General features: G+C 42.7%; 2 protein-coding genes across 6 annotated transcripts in view; both read left to right on the top strand.

The window, feature by feature from the left end:
- The window catches only part of pitpnab (phosphatidylinositol transfer protein, alpha b), a 12,658-nt gene extending 4,587 nt beyond the window's left edge, over window positions 1-8,071 (top strand). Inside the window, exons 3-12 of the mRNA XM_061703098.1 lie at window positions 783-928; window positions 1,747-1,838; window positions 2,303-2,310; window positions 2,512-2,586; window positions 3,186-3,269; window positions 3,355-3,432; window positions 3,979-4,089; window positions 4,152-4,274; window positions 4,361-4,447; window positions 6,019-8,071. Of these exons, the coding sequence (XP_061559082.1) occupies window positions 783-928; window positions 1,747-1,838; window positions 2,303-2,310; window positions 2,512-2,586; window positions 3,186-3,269; window positions 3,355-3,432; window positions 3,979-4,089; window positions 4,152-4,274; window positions 4,361-4,408 (765 nt within the window). The 3' untranslated portion in view covers window positions 4,409-4,447; window positions 6,019-8,071. The remainder of the gene's footprint in view (window positions 1-782; window positions 929-1,746; window positions 1,839-2,302; window positions 2,311-2,511; window positions 2,587-3,185; window positions 3,270-3,354; window positions 3,433-3,978; window positions 4,090-4,151; window positions 4,275-4,360; window positions 4,448-6,018) is intronic.
- Window positions 8,072-9,909: 1,838 nt separating this feature from the next.
- On the top strand, window positions 9,910-22,601 carry inpp5kb (inositol polyphosphate-5-phosphatase Kb). Of its 5 annotated transcripts, XM_061702040.1 has the most exons (13): window positions 9,910-10,072; window positions 11,671-11,722; window positions 14,467-14,571; window positions 15,458-15,566; window positions 15,648-15,764; window positions 15,841-16,016; window positions 16,480-16,591; window positions 16,664-16,773; window positions 18,311-18,527; window positions 20,599-20,736; window positions 20,816-20,899; window positions 21,756-21,860; window positions 21,938-22,601. In XM_061702040.1, the coding sequence occupies exons 2-13, from the start codon at window positions 11,679-11,681 to the stop codon at window positions 22,004-22,006; spliced, it is 1,386 nt and encodes a 461-aa protein (XP_061558024.1). In that variant the 5' UTR covers window positions 9,910-10,072; window positions 11,671-11,678; the 3' UTR covers window positions 22,007-22,601. The 5 variants fall into 5 exon arrangements, with proteins under 5 accessions (XP_061558024.1, XP_061558023.1, XP_061558026.1 ...); XM_061702039.1 differs by lacking the exons at window positions 9,910-10,072; window positions 11,671-11,722; window positions 21,938-22,601 and adding exons at window positions 13,315-13,895; window positions 21,603-21,651 and having other exon boundaries at window positions 21,756-21,836; XM_061702038.1 differs by lacking the exons at window positions 9,910-10,072; window positions 11,671-11,722 and adding an exon at window positions 13,323-13,895.
- Window positions 22,602-23,316: the final 715 nt, after the last annotated feature.

The raw sequence follows: 23,316 nt of genomic DNA, 5'->3' as shown, positions 1-23,316 counted from the left end.
TTGGGGCAACAGTTTGACCTGATGGCAGAATGGTATTGGCAAGGAACATGGAAAATGGCATTTAACTGCGTTAATTTCACAGTTGAATCCTTTACCCCCTCGAAGTTGACCCGCCATTTTGGATGCGTTTGCCTCACATGAAAACCTTTGACACAAGCCCTTTTCACACAGTTTTTCTTTTTCAAATCTTTTTTCCTGGCTCGCTGTCACTGTATATAATGTACAGATGTGGGACATGGGCTTACAATTGACCCACAAATCCATCAATTTCTGATGTAATATCAGATGCGCAATGTTACGCCACTTTTGTGTTGCAAGCAATTGTTGCGCTAAGGTCTCCATGCGTCGAATTATCTAAATGCGTCAAGACGCAGTGGCTGCAAAGGCTGTCGATGTGCACTTGTATCATGGCTTAAGGGCTGTACTCTACTTTTACATATTTGCCAGGAAGGCAGCATGAAACCAGGCTTTTCTGACTCTAAAACCAAATCATAACTGTCAACACAGCAGTCCTCGCTTGCAGGTGGTGTCATTGAACGCATTGTGACCCCGCGTTAACAAAGACGTCGCCAAGCCCTGTGTCCGGATTTGCGCCGAGGTTACGCACGCAGTGGATTAGATGCGATTAAGAAAGAAAGGCCGCCATTGTTCTGCACTTCCCGCAGTCACATGGATCAGCAAGATGTTGGGGTGTGTGTGGAGGGATAAGAGCTTGATAAAGAATACAGTCAATTTAAAAATGAAGCAATCAATAACATGTAAGCGTTTGTCTCCCTTGGCAGTACCAAGTGGGCCAGCTGTACTCTGTGGCCGAGGCCAGCAAGAACGAGACAGGAGGCGGCGAAGGCGTGGAGGTGCTAAAAAACGAACCTTATGAGAAAGATGGAGAGAAGGGGCAATACACGCACAAAATCTACCATTTGCAGAGGTAAGGATGCGCATGTACATGTTCATCACAAAAAAAGGTAGGATGACAGCTGTAACAGAAGGGTGAGGAGGGGGCAGAAGGGGTTTAAAATTCAATCCCCCAATGCCAATTTGACTTAACCACGTGGAATTTGGTAGCACGTCTATCACCAGTAGAGCCACAATAAAGTCTTAAGAAGCCACACTGGAAATGACACAGAAAGTCTGCCATTTAGCACTGAAGTACTGCAGTGGCCATTTTAGGCTCCTATTGGCCATTTCCCCAGGGGTCCTTCAAAGAGAAACTTGTCACAAACATATTGGTTGATAGCTAGCACACGTGAACCTTTTATACAAGACAGATGGCGAATCTAGCTGTTGAGCAATTTTGGTTTTTGGCATTTTGTGTGGGCGGAGCATGGCGGCGTAGTTTGATTATTCGCCATAAAACATGAAAACTCTGGAAATTCAGCCCCCGAAGCTGGTTTTGCTTAGCAACATGAAATTTGGTCGACATGTCTATCATGAGTAGACCCACATAAAAGTCTCAAAAGCCATGCTAGAAAACACACAGGAAGTCTTCCATTTTGGTTTGAAGCGGCCATATTAGTGTTTTTAACCATTTACAGGGGTCCTTCCGAGACAAACCTGTCCTACAGATTTTTTTCTGATTGCTACCCAATTTGAACCTTGTATATTAGACAGCTGAGATTAATTTCACACTCTGAAGATATTCATAGGTGATCCCTACTTATTAAAAAATATAGCTCCATTAACTCAGCTACCGACACCCCGATTTCCATGTCCCGAAACCAAAAGTATTTCACTCTCGTCTTGCAGTAAAGTGCCGTCCTTCGTCAGAATGTTAGCTCCGGCTTCGGCCCTCAACATCCACGAGAAAGCTTGGAATGCGTACCCATACTGTCGCACAGGTAACACACACACATACATGTACACGCACTCACACCAACACGGTATCATGTTTCACAGCACAGTTGTCCTAACGAGCATACACCAATGCACTCCTGTGTACTCCAGGCTAATGTTAATGATGTGGTTTAACATATTCTTGTCCATTTTACATGAAAAAACAGAATACATGTAACGTCGGCTTAGTCTCTTGCTTCTGGGGCACCCTGATGGAGGGCCTGAATAATTTACTGGATGTCCAGCCAGAGAGAGGAGGCATGCAATCACCTGATCCTCTCTCTCACACACACACACACACACACACACACACACACACACACACACACGCACACGCACACACACGGACGGACACACGCAAAAGAAATACAGTGTATCGTCAAGTTTTCTGTTTGTCTCAAAATCCCTCAATCGTCTTCTCTTTTTTCTTTCTTTTTCTTTGGCTGCTTTCTTCCACCTGGATACATAGTTATCACCGTAAGTATAATGTAAATGTAATGTTCAAATGTACTTGGAGAGAACATCATCGCTGACGACAGACATTTGATCTCATAGAGACAGCAATGGTAGTCAGGCACCATGACCGTGTGTGTGTGTGTGTGTGCGTCTGTCTGTCTGTCAGTCTGTCCATATTATTCTTCACCGTCACCGCCGACGCTGTTTCTTCTCCCTCGGCAGAATGAATACATGAAGGACAACTTCCTGATCAAGATCGAAACGTGGCACAAACCCGACCTGGGACGCCAGGATAACGTAACAATGAGCTTTGCATGAGTGTCCTTGTTGCTGGTGTTGTCGGAAATGTCTTCATGTTATTTGAACTCTTGAGCCAATGCCGTGAAGCTAATGCAGGAAATGCACTGTATGATCCTGTCTCCTAGTTCTAGTCAGAACTCGTGACTGGTTCTCACGTGTGATCTGACATCACAACGCGATTCTACATTCTAGTTCCATTGGGAACCAATGGAAAGCAGCTAAAACAGGAAACAGACTGTATGATCCCTCCTTCGAGTTGTAGTCGCCACTTGTGACCCTTTGTTTTCCCGTGTTAGTCGACTGTCGAGATTTGAGAGAACCAATGGAAGGCAGCTGATACAGGAAGTAAACTGTACAATCCCTTCGAGTCTAGTCTAGTCAGCACTCATGACTTGTTTTCATGAGTGAACTGACCACAGAAATTGAGTCGACATTCTCTTCTAGATTTTACAGGAATCCCATGAATGGCAGCTAAGACGTGGAATATACTGTTCGATCCTTTCTCCGAGTTCTAGTCAGAACTTGTGAATTGCTTTCCCATGTGAGCTGAGCGCAGAAAGCCATGCATTCCTAAAGCAGCCGTGTCACTGTTTCAGGTGCACAGTTTGGATGCAGAAACCTGGAAGAAGGTGGACGTGGTCTATCTTGACATTGCCGACAGAAGCCAAGTGGAGCCCAAGGTTGAGAATCTATTTCGATAACCACTGGTGCGGACTTTGAAGCACACCATCTTGATGTGAAGTGTTCTTTGTATTTTCTCGGCAGGACTACAAGCCAGAGGAGGATCCCTGCAGGTACAAGTCGGTGAAGACGGGACGAGGCCCACTAGGACCAGACTGGCGGGTACGGTCTTTCATCGTATAGGTTCGCTAAGGCTTGTATTTGAGGCTAAGCGCAATGTTTGTTGATGAACCTTTTCAAATTTAAAAAAAAAAAAAAAAAAGATCTAATGAGGTCATGTTGTATGATGGCTGTGTCTTGAAGCATTCTTGACATTTGTACATGTGTTTAATAACAGCAGAGGGCAACATTAGATCAGATCTGACAAGTTTGCTGTCTCAACCTGTCTTTTATGGACCATTTTGAAGACAAGATAATAGCAAACATAAATAGTTGCGAAGTTATAACGTTGTATGGTCGCTTCCTACCTGGCAGAACCCAGCAGAGAGCAATTAATTTTGGCCCAAGTTTGCCACCTAAACAAGCTGCTGGAGAAATCAAAACAATAAAGAAACAGAGAATGAAATTCAATGCAGAGCATTCATAACTAGGACATTAAGTGGTTTGGTCGCTACACCTGTATTTCAGCCATGATTTATGAATATATTTGATCACTAACGCTGTCTAAACGTTGTGCAGGAATTGACACATACATGTTTGTTCCTGCAGAAGGAGCTCCCTAACAAGAAAGACTGCCCACACATGTGTGCCTACAAGCTGGTCACGGTCAAGTTCAAGTGGTGGGGCCTGCAGAACAAAGTGGAGAGCTTCATCCAAAAGGTCCGTTTTGGGTCGGCCGCCACCCAACGCAGCAACTCAATTTCCTTTACGTGCCTCTGCAGCAAGAGAAGCGCCTGTTCACCAACTTCCACCGTCAGTTGTTCTGCTGGATTGACAAGTGGATCGACTTGAACATGGAGGACATCCGCCGCATGGAGGAGGAGACGCGCAAGGAGCTGGACGAGGTAATGGAGGGAAGGAACGAAGGAAGGACTGAAGGGAAGGACGCGAGGAAGTGGAATATCTTCATTGAGTGTGGCTCGTCTTGTAGATGCGAGTGAAGGATCCGGTGAAAGGCATGGTGGCGCTAGAGGACTGAGGTCGCCCCCCCAAGACGGTGAATGCTGCTGCTCATCAGGTGAGCGATCACGGTATCAGTTCGATAGTGAGGCGCTCACTATTTGTGGTGTGTTTTGAAAGGGGGGGGGAATTAGTGCCATCTGGTGGACAAATATAAAAATAAATCTTGTCATAGCTCTCGAAAAGAAAAGAAAATGGTACCTCGACTTGCGAGTAACCCAACTTACAAGGTTTTTCAAGATAGGGCCAATCTTTTGTCTTGAGTTGCGAGCAACAATTTGAGTTACGAGGGCAAACTTAACAAAAAAGAGCAGTGTGGCAGATAATGAACAATTCAAGTTGTTTATTGCCACTTCCAGTTAAAGTTTACTGTAGAACGAAACAGATACCAAAGAGAATTACACATTGTGTATTTAACCAAACCTCATTAACAACTTCGTCTGTGAACATCCACTAGCTTAATGCTAACACTATACAAAACACCATAGAGGGGCTAACGAAAGTAGCATCGATGTAGCGGTAATTATTGTCTTTTAAAAAAACTTTTATTTGAACACAAGCAGTAGCAACACGTGCAGAAAGAGCATACGACAATACTCCCGGGCATATATTCTTTATCCTCTGCAAAAAAACGACTCATATTGTTGAGACCGACTACCTGCAGTATGTCTTTCTGTATTATACTAACCCCTCGTGGCCAAGGCATGAAAGAACCCAACTGAATTGATTATTTTTCAGTTTTTTAATCCTCAATAATATTTTAGAATAGGTTTTGCTGTTTAAAGTAGAGGATGTTCCTTGTGACCGCTCGACCAGTCCCAATTTTTAGATAATCTTTACGGAATATTTGATGGACGTGGTCAAATGGTTGTCACCTCAAGAACCCTAATCATTTTTAATAATATTCTCGTCACCTTACCTGCTGAACTTGAAGAATGTCGGCGTGAGAATAGGTGTTTGGCGTCCAAGAACATTTTCTGACCTCCTTTGTAGCAGTAAAAACTTTTGTTGCCAATTTTCGGTGATTGGTAGCTACTGGTGATTTTGAGCAATATTTGAATCCAAATAACTAGAGTTTAAAGGTCAAATTAATTCACATTCATGATCACCTCTCTACCAGTCTAAGGCCTGCCACACACTGAGCAACTCAACCGAACATGACTGAACTCTCACGCAGTGTGCGGGCTTCTGCGATTACTTTTCATGAATGGCTGCCCGTCAGGCCCAAATATTGGCACGATTCAAAATTCGTCAGGTGAACAGCATCGCAACAGCCAATAAAAAATGCCATGTTGCATCACATGACCTTTCACAACAAAATGTACGTTTTTGAATGAATACTTAACTACATATATCTACACTATGCAGCTGTGGCTAATAAGCTAAGTGCGGAGAGTCTCTGTCACTCTCTTGTCACTGAAATGCACCAATTTTTTGCACGATTGTCCAGTTCAGGCGTGTTCGGCCGCATCGCTCAGTGTGCGGCAGGCCTTAATTTCCAATGCTTATACCAACCGACTCCACCTACCCTGGGGGAAATTGGTCAACATTGTAGGCTTTGATGAGTCTTTTATGACAGCTGAGCCAAAATCGAGCATTCTCCTCAATGCTGCATTCTCTTTCTTTCAGACCCGAATACCGAGACACCAGCGGATTGAAGTCCTCCTCCCATTTCAACCGACGCGACATCTGGCCGTCCCCTTCAAATTCCCAATCCTGACGTGACGACCCTCCGTCCCAAATTCCTTCGCTCGGTACTGCCCGGTTTTCAGGTAGCCGGACCCAGTAAAGTCCTCCTCTCTAGTCTTCGTCCTTCCCCCGTTCACTGACAGCTCTGAGGCGTCCGGTAGAAAATCAATAGATTCATTTATTTGTCAATTCATTCCCAGAACCACAGAAAGTTATTTATCTCTGCCATGTAGGATTTACTGAAGCTATTCCGAAATTGTACATATATACGCACTATGCTGGGTGGGTGGGGAGTGGGGGGAGTCAATGTGTTGAATAATGCAGTATTTATATACTGTACATATAAATATATATAGATAATATATCAACAGGGTTTTTAAAATGATTTTGTCTGTAAGTCGGGACTTTTTTTTCTCCCCACCAGATGCTGTGTTTATTTTTTCATTACATCTTTTCTTTCCTTTAGCGTCATTAGCGTTTTTGTTTTTTTGCTACAGTGGTACAAATCGGCAGGTCAAAAGTTGTGTTTTTTGGTTTTTTTTTTTGCCCTGGTAATATTCTGCTGCTTTGTGACCTTGTGTGTTTGCGTGCGTTTGTGTGTGTGATCTCACAAGTTTTTCCAAATGAAGGAATTAGCATTCATTTAGCATGAGGACTAAACATGCATACTCTCCAATTAATTCAATTTTTAAAGCCCCGTTTCCACCGAGAAGCACAGTTCGGTACGCAATTTAGAATGTTTCCATTGGCAGTTAACAGTTAAAAGTTAACAGGGGAAACTATTGCGGATGTTTTCATCCGCAATAGTTTATTTTGATCAAAATTGCGTGTGAGTCATAATGCCAAACAGGAGAAGTTGGATTTCAACACAATAATTTGATACTACGTGAGGGATGTTGTGAGTGTATACAAAAAAAATTATGTACTTCAGCACCTTGGATGCATTTCTCGTAAATAGTGAATGCAGAACATTTGGTCAACACAATAACTCCTAAGTGAAGGACAGATCATTTTCCATTGCCAAATATGTAAAATTGAACAAAATAAATGTTCTGTACTTTTGCATTTCTTGGCACGTTTATGATGGGGTACCATACTGGGCTAAGGTTATACACCAAAGGCGCGACAATAATATCGCGATGTATCATGCAATACAGTATTGTTATCAAAAATAGCATTATCGTAGCGGACTGACAACTTTCCGACAACTTTAAATTTTATGAGAATTGGTGAAAACACGATTTATTACGTATTAAATGTGTACACATACTAAATAGAATGATGACTACAGAAAACAAAATGCTATAATATCAGCTATATGTCGGACTCATATTTAATAACGCCTATCAACTTTTTTTGTGACATAGATGTCATGAAAATATAGCTGTATCGTGAAACTGGGATATTGTTGGCAAAATTATATCGTATTGAGACTGGACCGAACTGGACTGCTGTGGGAACTAGGCTTTAGCGAGTCACCTTCTCTCCACTGGATAAACGAAGTTATCCAGCGATAGCAATAACTGCCATGATGACGAAAAAGTCCCAACTCCATTGTTTCTGTTTCGGGGGATTTTTTCATTTTTATCTGTTTTTAGATCGACCTCTGGCCTATTGTTTTTGAGATGTGTGCATGAGCGTACGTGCATGTGTATGTGTGTGTGTGTGTGTGTGTGTGTGCGTGCGTGTTACGTTCAGTGATGTGACTGTTTTTGTTGTACGTTTGTACAAAATGTCCGAGCCAGAAGCCTATTGATATACCATTTTTGTGCAATATGTCAAAAACCCTTAAAAATATTTGAATACATAATTTGAAAAGATGATTAAGGTAACAAATCAGCACGTTCGCTGTCCACTCTCCGGACTTACAAGCCATCTCCAGGCTTCCATAAAGTATTGTACTGTATTCCCCGCACAAGGACCGCATTGCAGGACGGCATTAAAAAAAAAAACATTTTTGTTGTTGTTTTAAATGTTGTCGTCGTGCTGTTGTCATTCCAAGCTAAACTTCACATTTAAAGGCCAAAATTGTAACAGTAACACTCCCAAAATGATTTTTTATCTCCTTCAACTCTCTCAATCGTGTGTTAGCTTGCCCCTTGCATTTTCTAGATCTTTTCTTGTGGATTTGTGCCTTTTTTTTTTTTTTGTCATCGTTATCTTCCAATAACATAAACTGTACATTGGAAACGTGAATTGAAAAAAATAATAAAACAAAACAAAAAAGAGACAAGTGAAGAAATGTATTTTACAGTTTTTTTCCACGTGTGAATATTAAATTCCAACTATATGAATCTCTATTTCTCACAGTCACAAACACATGCACTCACACACACACACACACACACACACACCAACACACACTTTGCACACTAATGGTAAAATTAATCAGGCTTTGGTCCACAAAGATTACATCAAATCCTGCTTACAGAGACATTTTGTGACAAGTTCATGACCTCGAGGCTGAAAATATCTATATTACATATATTTAATGGTAGTGTAGATTTTATTCACAACCACTGAAGGACTACTGGAAAAGGACAAACTGAGCCTAAAATGGCTGCTTCTAACTCGAATGGTCAACTTCCTGTGCCTTTGAGGGTATACTGTAGGTTACCTTTCGTGGGTCGACTCATGATAGACATGTCTACCAAATTTCATGTTGCTAAGTGGAACTAATTTTGGGTGCTAAATTTAACCACAACTTATCAGTTTTTTTTTGTTTTTGTGGTGAGTCATCCAACTTCAGTGCCATGGTCCGCACTCAACAAATCAGTCAAACTGGCCTTTTTTATGTTTAGTCAAACGACTTCGCCACCATTCACTCACAACATCTTGAAAACTAAATTCGTTCATAACCTAGCCTTATTTGTCTGTCTAGCATACATGGTTCAAATTTGGCAGCAGTTGGGAAAAATCTCTTGGGCAAGTTTGTCTTTGATGGACACCTGGAAATGGTCAAAATTGGCAGCTTCAAACCGAAAGGCCTGACTTCCTGTCATTTTTAAGTCATAGCTTCTTGACACTTTTTTACGAGTCTACTCATGATATCCATATCTACCAAATTTAATGTTGCTAAGTTAAACTGGTTTTGAGGGCTGACTTTCCAAACACAACTCCATCCATCCATCCATTTTCAACACCGCTTATCCTGGTTAGGGTCGCGGGGCGCTGGAGCCTATCCCAGCTGACTTCGGGCGAAAGGCAGACTACACCCTGAACTGGTCGCCAGTCAGTCGCAGGGCACATATAGACATGGACGACCATTCGCACTCACATTCACACCGTCACTGAGTGGGAACTGAACCCACACTGCCCACACCAAAGTCAGGCGAGTGTACCACTACACCATCAGTGACCCCAAACACAACTCATTAGTTGTGTTTTTAACGCTGAGTCAACCAACTCCACCACAATCCTCCACTCACAAAATGTTGAAAAAAAAAATACAAGGTTCAAACTTGGAAGCAATTGAACAAAATCTCTAGGACAAGGTTATCTTTGAAGGACACTTGAATATCGCCAAACTGAACTTAAAATGGCCACCTCATTTTAGGGTATGTGTTCTTAAGACTTTTTGTGTCTCCTTATGAAAGTCTACCGCAATCTGATGTTGCTAAGTGAAATTGGCTTTGGGGGCTGAATTTTCAAAATGTGTTCCTGATTTCTGAAAAGTCATTCAACTTCCCCGTCAAACTGCATGTGTCATGTTGACTCAACAAATGTGTCCATTCACAAATGACATAATGCTTCTCAAGCTACCTACAACATAAGCTTGATCCCACCTTTAAGTCCCCCATGCAGCAACAGCACGTTGCTGTTGTTGTGTGCAGCAGGGGCGGCGAGAACAGCGAGTCCACGGCTCCAACGACGGGAGTGTCAGGAAGTACGCCGATCCAGACTCTGGACTCCTCCTTGGAGATCTTCGTCATCTGCGCACAAGGTGTCTGCAGCTTCTTCCGGACGCCTCACCACACCAGTAACCAAGACGCAGGTACTGAAAATACCCTTGGATGCCTCTGTTGTCACTTAAAAATGATTTGTTATGTTCTGTAGCTGCTTTGCTGCATCCGGCACGGGGTGTCTTTGAATCTGTGTTGGAAACAATGAAATCTCAAGACCTAGCAAGGCATTCAGGAGCTCAAATGTGCTGCCAGTGTCCGAAAGCTCAGTCTCAGCTGCAGGTTGTTTTTCCTACTGTGAAACACAGAGGAGGCTAGGTTATGTTCTGGGGCTGTTTTGTCACATCTGTAACTTAGTGTCTTTAAATCTATACAGGACACAATTAAATATTAAGACTATCGAGGCATTCTGGAGTCAAATGTGATGCCCAGTGTCAGAAATCTTGGGTTAAGACACAAAATACAAAGCTCAAACCATCAAAGATTGGCGAAGGACAATCTGTGTTCTGGGGATGCTTTGCTTTCGAATCTGTGAATGGTACAATGACATTTCAAGGCCTGTCAAGGCATTTCTGGCACTAAAATGTGCTACCCAGTGTCAGAAAGCCTGTTCTGGGGTTGCTTTACCACACCCGTGTCTTTCAGTCTGTACGGGATATAATAAAATCTCAAGACCCCCCCCCCCCAAAAAAAAAAACATCGACTCTCTATGGATAAAGTATGTTCTTGGGATGTTTTGCTACCTCCAGCGCAGGATTTTTTGGACTCAATGAATGGCACAATGAAATGTCAAGACCTAAAAAGATATTTCTGGTTCAAAAATGTGTCCCCCCAGTGTCAGAATGTAATATACAGTAGGGCTGCTTTGCTGCATCCGGCACGGGGTGTCTTGAATCTGTCCGTGGTACAGTGAAATGTCAAGACCTATGAAAACAATCGGGTGTAAACTGTCAGCAAGCTTGGGTAAAGACCCAAAACACAAACATGGAGCTATTCTGAAGAGCCCTGATTGAAACTAAAAATGAAATATTGCGTTTTTGATAATAACCACAAAACCACAACATTTGTGTTGGACCACAAAATAGAATCCACGTCTGATATAAACAGTAACTTTCACAACATTTTTATTTATTTTTACTTTATTTGATTATTAATTTGCAAGTGGGTGGCACGCAGGAAGACTGGTTAGCACAACTGCCTCACAGTTCTGAGGACCAGGGTTCAAAGCCCGGTCCTGCCTGTGTGGAGTTTGCATGTTCTCCCCGTGCCTGCGTAGGTTTTCTCCGGGCACTCCGGTTTCCTCCCACATCCCAAAAACATGCAGGGTAGGTTGATTGAAGACTCTAAACTGCCTGTAGGTCTGACTGTGAGTGCGAATGGTGGTTTGTTTCTATGTGCCCCGCGATTGGCTGATGACCAGTTCAGGGTGTACCCCGCCCCTCGCCCGAAGATAGCTGGGATAGGCTCCAGCACGCCCACGACCCGAGTGAGGATAAGCGGAACGGAAGATGAATGAACGAATGAATTTGTTTTCAGTGCCTGCTGTGGGCTTTGCTTTCTTTGACGACGATGACACTCTGGGTGATTACAAAATCACTTTCACAGATGACATGTGCAGCTTTGACTGTATCCATGGCGACCGGTATGGAGGTTTAAAAGTGTGTGTGTGTGTGTGTGTCTGTGTGCGCAGGGGACAACATGAGTGCTGCTAGGTTCCCAAGCGGAGGAAGAGACAAGTGCAGGTGAGTTCATGCTTTTTGTACTTCTTGTTCTTCATGTTAGGAACTCACATGACCCTGACCATTGTAAAAGGCTTTGTGGTAGGTTTGTGCAATAAAACTGCCATTCTTCACCTCACTGATCCCCTTACAAACCCTTCACTTTAGTCCCTGCATGTGACTTGCTTACCTCAATGCAACACTCTTTGCTACATTTATTAGGAAAAATCCATCCATCCATCCATCCATCCATCCATCCATTTTCTACTGCTTATCCGAGGTCGGGTTGCGGGGGCAGTAGCTTTCGCAGGGACGCCCAGATTTCCTTCTCCCTAGCCACTTCATCCAGCTCTTCCGGGGGGATCCCGAGGCGTTCCCAGGCCAGCCAAAAGACATAGTCTCTCCAGCGTGTCCTGGGTCGTCCCCGGGGTCTCCTCCCTGTGGGACCTGCCCGGAACACCTCACCAGGGAGGCGTCCGGGAGGCATCCGAATCAGATGCCCCAGCACCTCATCTGGCTCCTCTCGATGTGGAGCAGCAGCGGCTCTACTCTGAAATCCTCCCGGATGACCGAGCTTCTCACCCTATCTCTTAGGGAGAGCCCGGACACCCTGCAGAGGAAACTAATTTTGTATCCAGAATCTTGTTCTTTCAGTCACGACGCAAAGCTTGTGACCATAGGTGAGGGTAGGAACATAGATCGACCGTTAAATCGAGAGCTTCACCTTTCGGCTTAGTTAGAGCGTCAGCCTCACAGTTCTGAGGACCCTGGTTCAATCCCCGGCCCCGCCTGTGTGGAGTTTGCATGTTCTCCCCGTGCCTGCATGGGTTTTCTCCTGGCACTCCGGTTTCCTCCCACATCCCAAAAACATGCATTCATTGGAGACTCTAAATTGCCCGTAAGTCTGACTGTGAGTGCGAATGGTTGGTTGTTTGTATGTGCCCTGCGATTGGCTGGCAACCAGTTCAGGGTGTACCCCGCCTCCTGCCCGATGACAGCTGGGATAGGCTCCAGCACGCCCGCGACCCGAGTGAGGAGAAGCGGCTCAGAAAATGGATGGATGGATGAATAAAATTGATTACACAAATTTTAAATCAGGTGTACTGTAAAAATATGTAAATAAACGGAAAACAGATTTTAAAGCAGACACAAAAAAACAAACGTGACACTGTTATATTAACAGATGTGAAACTAGATGCGAAAATGAAGGTAAAACTAATTGACAGGAATGTAAAATAAGAACAAAACATGATGGACATTTGAAACCAGATCTCATGTGAACAGATTTTAAATCAGATGTCATGATGTGGGAATGAATTTGAAATGGGTGTAAAAAACATTTGAAAAGCCCATAAGAAAGGCGAAATATACTTGGAAACAGATTTGAAACCAGATGTTATGAAACCAGATGTGAAGACGAATGAGAAATAGATCTAAAAAGGCTTTAAAGGGATGAAAAGAATTGAAAATATGTGAAACAGATTTGAAATCAGATGACATGTAAACAGACGTGAAACCAAATGTGAAACGTCAAAAACATTTGAAAGGGGCGTAAAAAATGTCAAAACGTGAATGAGATTTGAAACCAGATTTTATGTAGACAGACTTGAAAATTAAGTACAGTAAAACCATTTGAAGTGGATGTGAAAGGGACAGCACTTGTGCTTGCACCCCGACAAGAATGTCGGCACACTGTTTGACCTGTCACCCACATGAGTGGAAAAGTGGAACGTGGCCAAAAGAAGCCTAATGCCATTGTCCCCTCATTAGTTGGCGGCCCGTGATTGCGGAATGGCGGCCTCCCGGGTAAACCGCTTATTACACCAGCCTCCACATTCCTCACTTAAACCTCCTTCGCCAAAACAACACCGCCGCTTTTAGTAAGGAAGGAAGCTCGCGGAGGACATATCGCAACGCTTCTTTCCAAGCGGACCTTTGAGGACAACAGGAAGTTAGTTTACCCTGCGGAGATGGACTTCCTGTCAGGTGGGGCCCGGCTACGCTCGGACAGCGTGGCAAGCAGCGCGTCCACGTCATCATCGTCGTCCAGAATGCTTCTCCGCCAGAGGTTGGCTCAACTTCTGAGCCGCATCGATGACATGAGCTCAGAGGATGAGGCCAGTGAGGAGATGTCGCGCACGCTGGATGATGCCTTTCTGCTATGCTCACGCTTCGCACCGCCCACCCACACCTTCAGGTGGACCTCCACCAAGGCTCCAATATGTGCGCGTGTGTTTTTTGTTTTGGGTCAAAATACTACACAGTACAATAACTGGAAAGTGTATGATTCAATTAATACATTTCAATCAAAATGAGCATTAATATTTTTGTATTTTGTAAACGGCGGGCAGGATGTTTGTATCGGATTACATTAGACTGTGCAGGTGTACCTAATAAAGTGCCTGGTGAGTAGAAACAAACGTTTGTGAAAACTAATGGATGCAAAAAACATTTTAATGGATGTGAAAAAGATGTAAACATTTATGAAAACAAATGAAAAATTCATAACCTAATATTATGTAAACAGATATGAAACCAGCTGTGGTGTACACCAATGTGAAAATAAATGAAACGGAAGTCAAAACACTTTAAATGGACAAATTCAATTGGTGTGAAAGGGATGTAAAAACAGGTGTCAACAAACGATATGAAATGTGGGTATGGGAGGACGTTTAATCTGCTTGAACTCATCCTACCAATCTAACTTTAATGGTAGTATGATTACAAATAATACACTTTTAATTTACCAATATTGATCATGTTGATAGGCTACACATGGTGACATGGAATGTGGCCACAGCAGAGCCTCCTGATGACGTTACTTCGCTGCTGCAGCTCGACATCCAACCGCCCACTGATATCTACGTGATTGGGTGAGAAATTTATGTGAAACCGCATGACATGCAAATAGATGTGAACGCAATGTAAAATGTTATGTGGAAATTACACAAAACATTTAATTGATGTGAACGTGAAAGGCTTGTAAACAGATCAATACAAATTGAAAAACAGATCTGGGAGCAGATGTAAAACGATATGTGATCACTCATGGCAATTGGATATAAAACATTTTAAAATTGACACGAAAAGGGGTGTAAAAAGTGAAAACAACTGTGAAATAGATCTGAAAACAGATGTGAAACCAGATTAAATGGAAGCAGAAATGTAACCAGATTTGACCTTGACATGTAGAGAGATTTGAAACCAGATGTGAAACTAATGGGGAAAAAATTGAAAAGGAATGTTTTTATGGACGTCAAAGGGACGTACAAACAGGTGAAAACAATTTCTAAACCAGATGTGATGTAAACAAATGTGGGAAATTAATGAGAAACAGATGTAAAAATGCGTGTAACAAACATGAAACTGATTTGAAACCAGATATGATGTAAACATATGTGAAAATTAATGGAAAATTTATTTAAAAACGTAGAACAAAGGTGAAACTGATCTGAAACCAGATGTGATGTAAACATGCAAAAGGTAATGAAAAATGGATGTAAAACCATGTGAAACCAACACAAAACTGATTTTAAACCAGATGTGATGTATAAGATGTAAACATTTATGGGAGACAGATGTAAAAAAAAAAAGAAAGAAAGAAGAAAAAAAAAAGAAGCATGAAACTGATTTTTAATGTAAACAGATGTGAACAGCTATGGGAAATGTTTGTAAAAGTGTGAGAAACAAATGTGAAACTGATTTAAAAGCAGATGTCCTGTAAAAAGAAGTGAGTCCAAATGCGTTGTCGTGTGTCAGGCTGCAGGAAGTATGCGCCACGCCCATCCGGTTCATTTCGGACTTGATCGTCGAGGACTCGTGGAGTCACGTCTTCATGGATACCCTGGCGCCGCGAAGCTTCGTCAAGGTGAAGTATAGGCCTATACATACTACTATTTCCCTTTTTGGGCGTAGTGTAATGTGTGTAATTCCCCTTGTGTGCATGCAGGTGGCGTCAGTGAGGATGCAGGGTTTGCTGCTGTTGGTGTTCGCCAAACAGTCGCACCTGCCTTACATCCGAGACATCCACAGCACATACACCCGCACTGGGATCTTCGGATACTGGGTATTGACGTAAAATGTAATTAGATTCATTTAAAACCAAATAAATGTGTTGAATTTTTTTATATTTATTATTTTAGGGTAACAAAGGGGCGGTATCGATGCGATTCTCCTTCTACGGCCACAAGGTGTGCTTTGTCAACTGTCACCTGGCCGCGCACATGGGCCACGCCCTGCAGCGTGTCGACGAGTTCGAGCACATCCTGGAAACACAGGAGTTTGACACAGCAGACGCCCGCCGAGTGCTGGACCACAAGTCAGTCATTTTCCATTTTCAACACCGCTTATCCTGGTTAGGGTCGCGGGGCGCTGGAGCCTATCCCAGCTGACAACGGGCGAAAGGCGGACTACACCCTGAACTGGTCACCAGTCAGTCACAGGGCACATATAGATACGGACAACCATTCACACTCACATTCACACCGTGGGAACTGAACCCACGCAGCCCGCCCCAGAGTCAGTGACACAAGTCAGTCAAAAAAATATATTAAAAAAATAAAGAATTTCCGCCAAAGCGCAAGCATTAAAATTTCATTGTACACCTCTATATAGACTTCACCCAGCCAATTAGCAAAGAAATGTCATGATGATAATAATAAACACAAAATGAAAGAAACGTATATATCAGAGAGGGCAATTTCTAATATTTTGGCCACCTCATTTTAGCTACGAGAGGGTCAAAATATTAGGAACGTCTCGCTTTACGTCTCACCACACAGGCTGGTGTTCTGGTTTGGAGACTTGAACTTCCGCATCGCCGACCACGGCCTGCACTTCCTGCGCTCGTCCATCAACAGTGGACGTCTTAACCTGCTGTGGAGCAAGGACCAGGTGACACACACATGCACACACAAATAGACAACACACACGCATGCTGATGTACAGTGCTTCCTGTTCCTCAAGCTGCTCACCATGAAGAATAAGGAGGCCTTTCTGCAGGAGTTTGAGGAGGGACCCTTGGATTTCAAACCCACCTACAAGTTCAGCCGAAACTCTGATGCTTACGACTTGGGGTAACACGTGCGCACGCACACACACACACACACACACACACACACACACAGACACACACACACACACACTCACACACAGTTTCACAGTCCAAATTGTGTGAAGTTGTGCATTGTAATCTCGCGTTCACAGTGTGCATGACATCACTCACGTCGACTGCAAGCTGAAGATTGAATTTAAACAAACAGCTGCAGTTTTCAAACAGCTGTTAGTTCATACTTCGGCGAATAACACACGTACAGAAGGAATGGTTCAACTCTCCTGTACCATTTAGTCCTCCGTCTCACTTGACTTTACTTCATTTCAGCGCCGGCTCGCGTCCCTGTAAATATCTCCTACGGGAGGGGATCGCTGGCTCCACGTTGGGGAGAAGTTCCTTGCATCGTAGACAAATGATATTCTCCAGCACACAGACACACACACTACAGCGAGCAACACACACATACACACACTGCGCCTCACGTTAGAAGCATTAAATAAACATTTTGGCTCACAAGCTAAAGAAAATGGATGAATGGATGCATGGATGGAAGCTAATGACAGCATAGCGTTATTGTCGCAAGCACCACATTACCCCTCGTTAATTGCTTTGTGACGTCGTTGTGTGTGTGTGCATGTGTGTCTGTTAGCAATAGCACTGCGGCGCTGACCCTAACAATGTATAGGCCCAGACCCCCGCAGCGCTGCAGCACCACCCTCCTCTTCCTGCTCATCTCCCTCACCTGGGCACTGCTCTCTGTCTGGCTAGTAAACCCACCCAGGTGGGTGTCTCCATAGCAACCTCCTCCAATACACCCCTCTCCAGCCCTTAGAAACCAGACAAAAAAATTAGGTACACTGGCACGATCTGTTGACGAATGTGTCTTATCTCACAATTGTCGAAGCTCAAAAGACTTATGGCTCGAACCCCGTTTCTAGTTTATGTAGTAGTTGCTAGGCCTCAGGCGGCACGGTGACCGACTGGTTAGAGCGTCTGCCTCACAGTTCTGAGGACTGGGGTTCAATCCCTGGCCCCGCCTGTGTGGACTTTGCATGTTCTCCCCGTGCCTGCGTGGGTTTTCTACGAGCAATCCGGTTTCCTCCCACAGCCCAAAAACATGCATGGTAGATGAATTGACAACTCTGAATTGCCTGTAGCTGTGAATGTGAGTGCGACTGGTTGTTTGTTTGTATGTGCCCTGCGATTGGCTGGCAACCAGTTCAGGGTGTACGCCGCCTCCTGCCCGATGATAGCTGGGATAGGCTCCAGCGCGCCCGCGAACCTTGTGAGAGAAGCGGCTCAGAAAATGGATGGATGGATGGATACTAGGCCTCACGTTAGTAGCATGAGGATAAGATTTTGGCGAATGAGCTAACATCAGCATAGCATTATTTTACAGCTATTAAAAGTGTTGCTGTTGATTTCCAAGGGAATCCTATGACTATGCAGACAACCGCATAGCTTTATCCACAGGTAGTAGGCTTCATGTTAGTAGCATAAGGTTAACATTTTGGATAACAAGCTCATGATAGACCTCAATCTTGTTTTGTGTCACACAGCGGCAAGAAGAGGAAGCCGGCCTGGACTGACCGCATCCTGTGGCGAGTCAAGCCCAAAAACTCTGCATCAGAAGACGACGACAATGACAAGACGTCGGCTGCCATGGACGACAGCCTGGATGAGTACCCCCTGGTGGTCAACCAGGATAAATACACCAGCGACATGAGCTACGGAGTTAGCGACCATAAGCCTGTCATAGCCAGCTTCAGTCTGGTGGTGAGGGACTAGACGGACAACCGCATAGTTTTATCCACCGATCATAACCAGGCCTTACATTAGTATCATATCATTAGCATTTTTGTTCTATGGGTGCACCACATAGCTTTATCCACAGATAATAACTGAGCTTTACCTGAGAGTGTTAGCATTTTTCTTAATAAGCTAATGACAGCATAGCATTCGTTTTTAAATGATACAAGTACATTTTGCACATTGTGCGGACAAACTTCCTGTTACTGTGATTTCTGGGGGATTCAAAAGACTTTACGAGTTTGCGGCCAAGCGCATAGCTTCATCCAGCGCTACACATTGTCACTAGCTACCGACAGCATAGCATTATTTTCCAAATAATACTTGTATTATAAAACCCCAATTCCGATGAAGTTGGGACGTTGTGTTAAACATAAATAAAAACAGAATCCAAAGATTTGGAAATCATGTTCAACCTATATTTAATTGAATACACTACAAAGACAATATATTTAATGTTCAAACTGATAAACTTGATTGTTTTTAGCAAATAATCATTAACTTAGAATTTTATGGCTGAAACATCACCTTTTCTTTTAACAACATTCAATAAACGTTTGGGAACTGAGGACACTAGTTGTTGAAGCTTTGGAGGCTGTTCAACAGTCAGCTGTTCAACAGTCCGGGGTCTCCGTTGTCGTATTTTACGCTTCATAATGCGCCACACATTTTCAATGGGAGACAGGTCTGAACTCCAGGCAGGCCAGTCTAGTACCCATACTATTTTACTACAAAGCCACGCTGTTGTAACACGTGCAGAATGTGGTTTGGCATTGTCTTGCTGAAATAAGCAGGGGCGTCCATGAAAAAGACCTTGCTTGGATGGCAGCATATGTTTCTCCAAAACCTGTATGTACCTTTCAGCATTAATGGTGCCTTCACAGATGTGTAAGTTACCCATGCCATTGGCACTAACACAGCCCCATACCATCACAGATGCTGGCTTTTGAACTTTGCGTCCATAACAGTCTGGATGGTTCTTTTCCTCTTTGGCCTGGAGGACACGACGTCCACAATTTCCCAAAACAATTTGAAATGTGGACTCGTTGGACCACAGAACACTTTTCCACTTTGCATCAGTCCATATTAGATGAGCTCGGGCCCAGAGAAGCCGGCGGATTTTCTGGGTGTTGTTGATAAATGGCTTTTGATTTGCATAGTAGAGTTTCAAGCTGCACTTACAGATGTAGCGCCTAACTGAATTTACTGACATTGGTTTTCTGAAGTGTTCCTGAGCCCATGTGGTGATATCCTTTACACATTGATGTCAGTTTTTCATGCAGTGCCGCCTGAGGGATCGAAGGTCACGGGCATTCAATGTTAGTTTTCGGCCTTGCCACTTACATGACGTGATTTCTCCAGATTCTCTGAACCTTTTGATGATATTATGGACCGTAGATGATGAAATCCATAAATTCCTTGCAATTGTACGTTGAGGAACATTGTCCTTAAACTGTTGACTATGTTCTCACGCACATGTTCACAAAGAGGTGAACCTCGCCCCATCTTTGCTTGTGAATGACTGAGCAATTCAAGGAAGCTCCTTTTATACCCAATCATGGCACCCACCTGTTCCCAAATAGCCTGTTCACCGGTGGGATGTTCCAAACAGGTGTTTGATGAACATTCCTCAACTTTCTCAGTCTTTTTTGCCACTTGTCCCAGCTTTTTGGGAACGTGTTGCAGCCATAAAATTCTAAGTTAATGATTATTTGCTAAAAACAACAAAGTTTATCAGTTTGAACATTAAATATCTTGTCTTTGTAATGTATTGAATTAAATATAGGTTGAACATAATTCGCAAATCATTGTATTCTGTTTTTATTTCTGTTTAACACAATGTCCCAACTTCATTAGAATTGGGGTTGTACTTTTATGGAATTTATTACGTTGGAGCAGAAAAAGGTGCGCCTGTTGACTTTTGAGGGATTCAAAATAACTATCCGGATGACTGCATAGCTTTAGCCAAGGCCAGTTTAACCATCATGACAAGTAAAAACGTATTTAAAACTAACCTTTAACGCTCTTGTCACCATAGCTGAGGAAACACTTTGACACTCCGCTGGTTCACGTGTCCCCTGAGGGCGTCTGGAGCGCTGACCAGGACGCTCTCCTCAACTATACCGTGCAGCAAGACTTCCTGTCTTCCACGTGGGACTGGATTGGCCTCTACAAGGTACATCCCAGGAGAGAATTTAAACTCCTTTTGCTTGGCGGAGGTAATAATAAACAGATGCCTTGCTGTTGAATCGCAGGTCGGCTTTAAGAGCTCGAGCGATTACGAGACTTTTGTGTGGGTTCGAGAGGACGAGCTGCCAGAGATTGACGAAGCCATTCAGGTGACTCATTAGCGCCTAGCATATTTTACTCACAGAAATTGAGTGTGTATGTTCAGAGACGATGTAAACGAGCCGAAACGCCAAGGAAAGAAGTGGACTTTAGCGCTTTTTAATACGTAACGGCATAACATTGGTTCCATCTGACCACATCACTTTCCCCCAAGCCTTCTCCGATTCATTTCGATGTTCACTGGCTCACTTAAGGCAGGCCTGTACGTGTGCGATTACGATATAGCGTGTTATCAACTGCTTTCATGGTGACTGAGGTCCCAATTGCCTTCAGATCATTAACAAGTTAAGTGTACTGTGAGGCTGCTCCCTTATCTTTATCGTGTTCATCCCCACCCCAACGGGGTATGATCTGCCACGGAACTCCAGAACGAGGGCAATTGATGGTCATTTTGTGTATCTTCCACATTGGAAAAATGGCACCAGTAGTTACCACCATCCCACCATTATAAAGATTGTTATGGATTCAATTGCACATCTTAGCAGGCAACAGCAATTTTTTCCCAAGCCTTCACTGAGTAATTTCGATGTTCACTGGCTATGACCAGTTGAGATTAGAAGTTTTTGGGTGAGTTTGTCGCATGGGAATCAGCCAATCTGTGGGAGCCAAAATTTTGGCTGAGTTGTTAGAGATCTAATTTCTTTTTCGGTCAATAAAATACTAATTTTACAACTTTTATATTGTCTGTTTCAGGCATTTTTGACTGATTCAATTACCATAATCAACTGACAATTAGAACTAAGTGAGAAAACATATTCACACTTACAGATAAAATTATGATTTCTCCCATTCTACACGTTTCATCTTTGTTTATTGAAAATATGCATGTGGTTTTTTTGTCGCCAGATATCCGTGGATAAGGACGACATCCCTCTGCTGGGCGGACAGTACGCACTGGGCTACTACAGCACCAACATGCAGAACATCATCGGCCTCAGCGCCAACTTCCAGGTGAATGCAGCTCATTTTGTACTTTTATGATGGAATTTATTGTGGATTATAAGATTTATTTTTGGTCCCTTTTGCAGATCTTAGAGTCAAAACGTGCCGTCATGGAGGGTCTCGTGCCAGACAACATCAACAGGCTCACCAAATAAAAATAAGAAACTCTTGTGTCTTATTAGCCTCAAACTTGATCCGAGATCAAAGCACTGTAACGTCAAGAAGTCTCATCATGTGATTTTCAGACGAAATCTAAAAAAGCCAATAAAAAAATGAAAAGATAATGACAAGTCAGTATAGTTCAGTGGAAAGGCTTGTTCACATTTAGCTATCCACGTTAATTCAGAAGGATGTAATAACTGAGTTAGTAATATGTTATTTGGACCTAATGGGACATTCTTAGCACGGAATGATGCCGAACAGTAATTGTATTCCGAATTAATTCTCTTCATATTACTTTTCAATATGAATCAAATTAATTATGCCTATTTTTGGACATGTTTTAGTCAAATTGTGTGGCTGATGACAATCTGACGTTGTATTTACTTTGTCAATTTATGTGACGGTAAAAGTGCTGGAAATCGCTTACACGTGCATAATTAAAGCAGAAACTGGGCAACTGGCTAATATGAAAATTATGTTTGTTTATTTTACATTCCACATGTTAATAAAGTCTGGCCACATAGGCAATTGAAGGCAATTTGGAGATATTGCATCAAGTTCATGTGACTCTTTTAAAGAACATCAACCTTTGCATCACAAATGCTGGAAATCATATCAGTTATTTGTTCGTATTCCAATTGAATAAAATGTTAAAAGTGTACATTTTATGAAAATATGCTTTTTACTTTTGTAAATTTTAGGGACACCCTGTATTAGAAATATGGTAAATCAATGGGGAAATGACAGTTAAGTTACAAGAATTAAGTGGCAAAATTACCAGGAAAAGACAGGATATTTTTGTTTGGATTTTGACGTTATCGTTTCAATTTTACGTTACATTCAACATGAAGTAAAAGAGGATCACAACAACAAATATTATTCAAAAAGAGTTACTTAACTAATTAGCAGATTATAGGGACACCCGTGTTAAAATCATGGTAAATTAATGGGGAAACGATGCGAAAGTTACGAGAATTGGATAAAATGTATGTATTATTATTATTATTAACTGTTAAATTCAATGTCATGTAACAGACGGTAGCAACAAAAAATATTTTTTAAAATGAGTTGAAAAAAACATTTGAACAATATATATATTTTTAGACATTTTGCCCATTATTTGTGTATGAATATGTGTGTGAATGGGTGAATGTGAGACTTTGTAAAGTGCTCTGAGCAGTGTGGTGGTGTAGATATATATATAAATGGTAAAATGATATTAATCATTTTACCATTTTCGCGAGCCTTGACGTAGTAACGGAGGATTTAACAGAGATGTTACCACTTTTACATAAGAGCCACC

Source organism: Phycodurus eques, chromosome 17 (assembly GCF_024500275.1).
Source record: "Phycodurus eques isolate BA_2022a chromosome 17, UOR_Pequ_1.1, whole genome shotgun sequence".
Lineage (NCBI taxonomy): Eukaryota > Metazoa > Chordata > Actinopteri > Syngnathiformes > Syngnathidae > Phycodurus > Phycodurus eques.
The sequence above is the reverse complement of the archived record's forward strand: the minus strand, read 5'-3'. Positions and strand labels throughout refer to the sequence as shown.

Excerpts from the sequence above, each read along its gene's own strand:
- inpp5kb (XM_061702038.1), top strand. The coding sequence starts at position 13,669 with ATGGACTTCCTGTCAGGTGGGGCCCGGCTACGCTCGGACAGCGTGGCA. Across the intron at positions 15,567-15,647 it reads CGCCGCGAAGCTTCGTCAAG|GTGGCGTCAGTGAGGATGCA; the intron begins GTGAAGTATAGG and ends GTGTGCATGCAG. Across the intron at positions 15,765-15,840 it reads CTGGGATCTTCGGATACTGG|GGTAACAAAGGGGCGGTATC; the intron begins GTATTGACGTAA and ends TTATTATTTTAG.